Source organism: Stenella coeruleoalba (genome assembly GCF_951394435.1).
Source record: "Stenella coeruleoalba genome assembly, chromosome: 8".
NCBI lineage: Eukaryota > Metazoa > Chordata > Mammalia > Artiodactyla > Delphinidae > Stenella > Stenella coeruleoalba.
The window spans coordinates 63,081,831-63,088,067 of NC_137154.1; the positions used below are offsets into that span (position 1 = coordinate 63,081,831).

Genomic DNA, 6,237 nt, shown 5'->3' on the forward strand with positions numbered 1-6,237 from the left:
TTTTGAGTCTTTATTTTTCTTCCTTTCCCCTTTCCCCCAAATCAGGTGGTACCTCAGTCCTTTCATTTACATTTTATTAGTTAGGGTAGCACTATAACAGAGATCAAATACTAGTAGCTTAATCAAGACAGAAGTGCATTTTTCTCTCAAGAAACAGTCTAGAAGTACATAGACCCCGACAGTAGGGTGGCTGTACCAGCTTCTCCTGTGGTTTCCACCACTGGGTCAAGACAACTGCTCCAGGTATCATCTCCTAACTAGCAAGTAGGAAGAAAAGGGCAGGAGAGCAAGTGTGCTTTTTTTTTTTTTAAGTAGTATAACCTGGAAGTGGTACCATTATTTCTGTCCACGTCCCATTGGCCAAAATTTAATCACGTGGCCATACCATGCTGCAAGGGAGCTTGGGGAATGAAGTCTCTAGCTTGGTGGCCATGTGTGTAGTGAAATACTCAGGGAATGCTGATACTAAAAATGAGGGAAATGGATAGTAGTGGACAACTGCCAGTCTGCCATATCCTGAAATTTTGGGGGAAACAATCTACAAAATACCTAACAATGCTAGCTAAGATTCTTTTTAAATCTTAAAAAAATGTAAAGCTGCAAAAAAAGTCTCTAGAGGCAGACACAAAGTCGGAATTCAGAGAAGCAAGCATCAACCAATTACCTATGATCTAAGCCATTTAAATTAATGCTAGAGATAAATTTTTATTTTTGAAATAATTTCAAACTTACAGGGAAGATAAAAGAATGGTAAAAATATCACCCCCCATCCCCAGAACTAAGTAAGAGCAAGTTGCTGACATTTGCCCTATCACTTCTGAATACTTTAGAGCATAATGCCTTACAAATACATATATTCTCCCATAAAACCACAATATAACCACCAAATCGGAAAATTAACACTCATTTACCATACAATCCAAAAACTCAATTAAAATTTTGCCACTTGTCCCAGTAATGTCCTTTTAAGCAAAAAGATCCAATCAATGATCATGTGTAACATTTAGCTGATATGTATTTTTTTTTTTCCAGGAATATCACAGATGTGATGCTAGGTTCCTTGCACTCCATTATATCAGGTGGTACCCAGTTCAGTCTGTCCCATTACTGGTCACGTTAACTTTGATCATTTGATTAAGTGATGCTTGCCAGGTTTACCACTATCAAGTTGTTTTTTCTTTTGTAACGAATTGGCATTTCATGGTAGGTATTTTGAAAGTAATATCCCATTCCTCATTGAGTATCATCCACTAGTTTTAGCATCTATTGATGTTTCTTTGCTAAATGCATAATTATGATGATTGCTAAATACAGACTTTTCTAATTCCACCATTGCTGCTACTTTATTAGCTGGCATTCTACTATAAGGCAAAGTGTTTGCTTCTCCCTATTTATTTATTTATAGCAGTATAGACTTAAGGATTTTTATTTTATTCAATGACTAATAATCCAGTCCTATCATTGATATAAAAATCGTGATCAGTGGGAGCTCTTTAAGCTGGCTTCTGTTTTTTGTTTTGTTTTAAATAATTAAAAAAAAAACCTTAGAATGCTTTTAGAGAGTTCCTTGTACACTCCTCACCCACTTTCCCCCATTGTTAACATCTGTTTCTATGATACATCTTTCATAACTAAGGAATCAACATTGGTACTTTACCATTAATTAAACTTCACACTTTATTCAGATTTCACTTGTTTTACCCCAATGTCCTTTTGCTGTTCCAAGATCCCATCTAGGATACCGTATTTCATTTAGTTGTCAGGTTTCTTTAGCCTCCTTTGGTCTGTGCTCTTTTTGGTCTATGTCCTTTTGTCATATTCCTATCGTTTATTGAACACTTCCATAACTTTGTCATATTAAGATGTTCCAGGCTACTCATTTTTTCTGCCCCAGCTCTGGAATCAGCCATTTCCCCAAGGAGACGGTTTTTTTTGTTTGTTTGTTTGTTTTAACATTTTTATTGGAGTATAATTGCTTTACAATGGTGTATTAGTTTCTGCTTTATAACAAAGTGAATCAGTTATACATATACATATATCCCCATATCTCTTCCCTCTTGCGCCCAAGGAGACTTTTTAAATGGAGAATGGTATTAACAAACCATGATCTGAGTGCTATTGTTCTCATCATTGCTATTGGGTTGTCATTGCTTCAGGCCCTCTCTGCTCTCTGTGATAAAGCTGAGGAATTCAAACACACACACACACACACTCATACTCATCTATATTTCTATATCTATATATTGAAATGATGACTTCACAGAGATACAACCAATTCCAACCCCAAATCCTACAACTAATTGTACTTTTTTTCCCTTTCCATATTTATAACTCCTGTCTGACAGTGAGATGCCTGATTCCCATTATTCTCAATGTAGTACTGGATAAACTCTTATGTAATCTTACTGGATAAACCCTTATGTAATCTCTGATCGCCACTGCTGTCCCCCTATGTACATGTCCTCTGCACCCTGCCAGGGACCTGACAGCTGGTACTAGGCTGCAACTACCCCCCCACACCTTGCTTGAATGTCCTCCTCACCCTCTCCCCCGACTCCAGTATCTTCAGTGTCCGCACCTACTGCACAGACAGCTACCTTGCTCCCCTCCATGTAGTGGACTGAGTTATTAAAGAAGAAATGAAGGATGGAGAAAAGAAGAGCAAAGAAGGAAGGCAGGGGAAAGAAGGAAGAAATAGGGCTTTATTGTTATGGGCCAAGTATAGGCCAGGAAACAAAGCCTAGACATTTTAGAAAATTCTAAAGTTGTTAGAAAGGAAACCCGAAGACAGGGAATATCTTCAAAGGGCTATCTTCAAATATCTTCAATGTAGAATTGTGTACTCAGTGGAACTATTAGAAATGAAAGCAAAATAAAAGAATTTTAGAATTAAATTTATTAAATTTTTTTTGTTTATTAAACAAAGAAAAAACAAAAAAATCTACCAACAATAAAATGTATTTTTCAACAGTGAGAAAATGCATATTTTCAAGATTATATAAAACATCAAAGTTGATCATATAACAGGAACTAAAGGAACCTCCAAAAGATGCTCTTAGATAAGGGAGAATAATCTTAGAAGAAAGAGTTGAGATGCAAGAAGAAATAGTGAGCAAAGAAATTGCTGACATATTGGGCAAATTTAAACAAACACTGATTTTTATAAACAATGTAATTTGTGGGGTTAAAAAAATACTTGACAACATTAATAGTTAACGCATGTTGAGTTCCTTCATGAGGTGGGAAAAGATTTAAAAAAATATTTATTTGGCTGCGTCGGGTCTTAGTTGCAGCATGCGGGATCTTCGTTGTGGCATGTGGGCTCTTCATTGTGGCACGTAGGCTTCTCTCTAGTTGTGGCGAGCTGCCCTAGAGCACGCGGGCTCTCTAGTTCTGGTGTGCGGGCTCAGTAGTTGTGGCTGGTGGGACTCTCTAGTTGTGGCGCATGGGCTCCAGAGCGCAAGGGCTCAGTAGTTGTGGCACGTGGGACTCTCTAGTTCTGCTGCATGGGCTCCACAGCACGTGGGCTCAGTAGTTGCGGTGTGTGGGCTCTAGAGTGCGCAGGCTTAGTTGCCCCACGGCACGTGGGATCTTAGTTCCCCAACCAGGGATTGAACCCATGTCCTCTGCGTTGGGAGGCGGATTCTTAACCACTGGACCACCAGGGAAGTCCCGGGAAAAGATTTTGAATGTTTGAATTTTTCTAAGCCATTTAAGTACTGAAAGTATAGGAATAAGGTATATAATAAGACATACATATTAGAGAGAGACTCTAGGTCCAGAATTCCAGAATTCCAATCTCAGCCCTGCCAATTACTAGCCGTGTGACCTTGGGCAAATAACTTTTCTGTGCCCAGGGTTTAAAAGTTGTTTTCATCATAACAATGGAAATAATAGTATCTAATTCATAGGGTTGTTGTATCAAATGAAATTATGTAAACCTATTCAGATTTAGAACAGTGTCTAAACTATAATAACTGCTAAGAAGTTTTAACCACAATTACAAATTTCCAAAACAGTGGAAGGAAAATATGGATTTAGGGGAGGAATCTTAACCCAAAAGAAATCAAAAGATAAGAAATATAGACATAGGTCAGATAACACAAAATATGAGAAAAACAGATGCAGAGATAGCAATAACATTGTAATATAAAAGAATAAGACAATATAATGTAATAAAATGATGTAAATGGACGAAGTTCTTCAGTAAAGACAAAGTTGGTCAGACCAAATTGGAAAAAAGCCTAGCAATATGACATGTCTAAAACATGAAGCCGGTGGAGGAAGACATAGCAGAGTCAATGGGCGGGATTCTTCCACTACCTTCCCTTTCCCGCCCGTTTTGGCCCCCCTCCGTCTCTCTTCAGCCTCTTCCAGGCTTTGTCCCCCACCATTCCCATCCTCAAGTCCGTCCTCAGCCTCTTTCCTCCCCAGCAGGAGGCGGGGAGGTGAGAAGGCTCAAGCTGCAGCCCTTCTCCCTACGCCAACAAGCTCAATCCCCGCGGCGGCCGTGGTGACGTCTGCGGGGGGCGGGCCCCACGCCCTCGCTCTCAGGTTTTTGGCCCGCCCCGCCGCGACTGGGGAAGAGGAACGCACGTCACGCCGGCTATAAAAGGCAGGGCTTGCGACGCAAGAGCGCTTCGGCGCGCGCGGATTGGGTCTCCCGAGGCCGGCGCTGGGTAGGGCTCGGAACCCCGCCGCAGCCGCAGCTCCGCGACGGTCACTACAGCTCCCTCCTCAGCAGCCGACGCCACCGCCGCCTGTACCACGGAACCGGCTGTATGATTAGGCCACAGTCTTTAATGAGTAAACTAAGTCCTTCCTGTGGTGTTCTTGGTCACGCATTTATGGAGTTTCTGAAGGGCCCCGGAGAGTACCGCCAGGCGCAGCACGACCTTTATGAGGACAAGTGAACTGTAGAAATTCGTTGCTACTCCACCAAGAAGCCCCCACAGGCGCGGTCATCCTGGACCCAGAAGTGTGGGATTGAAATCATCAGAGCATTTAACAGAAATTACGACCTGGATGGGGTAAACCTCGGTGCTCTTCCTTTCCATTGACTCAGTATTATGAACTGAAGGATGGCTTCTTGTTAGGAGGTTCATTTCATTTCCTGTTACTCCCAATTGCATATCCAGAGCATTGAGAATTTCGAGTGGGGCATATTGGAGTAGACTTATGTTTCTTTACATCATTTCTGCATTCAAAAATTTAATTTTTTTTTTCGTAACCGTATCGAGTTTTTTTTGTGTGTGGTTTTTTTTTTTAAAACTAAAATAACATGGCTCCACTGAACCGCCCAGCCCCTGTGGAGGTCACATACAGGAACATGAGATTTCTTATTACACACAATCCAACCAGTGCAACCTTAAACAAATTTATAGAGGACCTTAAGAAATACGGAGTTACCACAACAGTAAGAATATGTGAAGCAACTTATGACACTGCTCTTGTGGAGAAAGAAGGTATCCAGGTTCTGGATTGGCCCTTTGATGATGGCTCATCACCCTTTAACCAGATTGTTGGTGACTCGTTAAGTCTTTTAAACATTAAATTTCGTGAAGAACCTGGTTGTTGGATTGCTGTTCACTGTGTTGCAGGTCTTGGGAGAACTCCAGTGCTTGTTGCCCTGGCACTAATCGAAGGTGGAATGAAAAATAAAGATGCAGTACAGTTTATAAGACAAAAGCGGCGTGGAGCTTTTAACAGCAAGCAACTTTTGTATTTGGAGAAACACCGTTCTAAAATGCGGCTGCGCTTCAAAGACTCTAGTGGTCATAGAAACAACTGTTGCATTCAATAAAACTTGGCTGCCTGCCTTGGAAGTCAAACTTGAGACAGGACTTGATTTATCGTACATATTAGCCAACATAATAGGGTTAATGAATGACAAATCTAATGAAGCTTCCATAGGAATACTGAAAAGCCACAAGCTTGACAGAATTGCAGCCTCTCTGTTTGGCTTACTACTATCCCCATGCCAGAAACAATATATAAGAAATTGAGAGATTAGGTGCCAAAATACTCAGCACAATACTTGTATATTTTTAGTATCATACAGAATTAAAATCCTAGGAATTAGGAACAGCACTGTAAACCATATGTGGTTTATTCCTCCAGTCATCTCAAACATTGCAAGTAAGACCTATATGGTTATTTGTCTGCTCCTTTATGTTTACCACCCCACACGTGTACCAGTATGCATCAGGTTTGTATAACAAATGATTTTGTTGAATT

The 6,237-nt window shown here is 40.5% G+C and overlaps 2 protein-coding genes across 2 annotated transcripts; both read left to right on the forward strand.

The window, feature by feature from the left end:
• Positions 1-4,781: 4,781 nt before the first annotated feature.
• Positions 4,782-4,932, forward strand: LOC307190589 (uncharacterized protein; the record flags this gene model as incomplete). Its single annotated transcript, XM_079929841.1, has 1 exon — positions 4,782-4,932. One exon carries the CDS (start codon positions 4,782-4,784, stop codon positions 4,911-4,913), a length of 132 nt encoding a protein of 43 aa, XP_079785967.1. The 3' UTR covers positions 4,914-4,932.
• Positions 4,933-5,018: 86 nt separating this feature from the next.
• LOC307190618 (protein tyrosine phosphatase type IVA 1-like) lies at positions 5,019-5,878 on the forward strand. The gene has a single exon (XM_079929892.1). The coding sequence runs from the start codon at positions 5,282-5,284 to the stop codon at positions 5,801-5,803; it is 522 nt and encodes a 173-aa protein (XP_079786018.1). The 5' UTR covers positions 5,019-5,281; the 3' UTR covers positions 5,804-5,878.
• Positions 5,879-6,237: the final 359 nt, after the last annotated feature.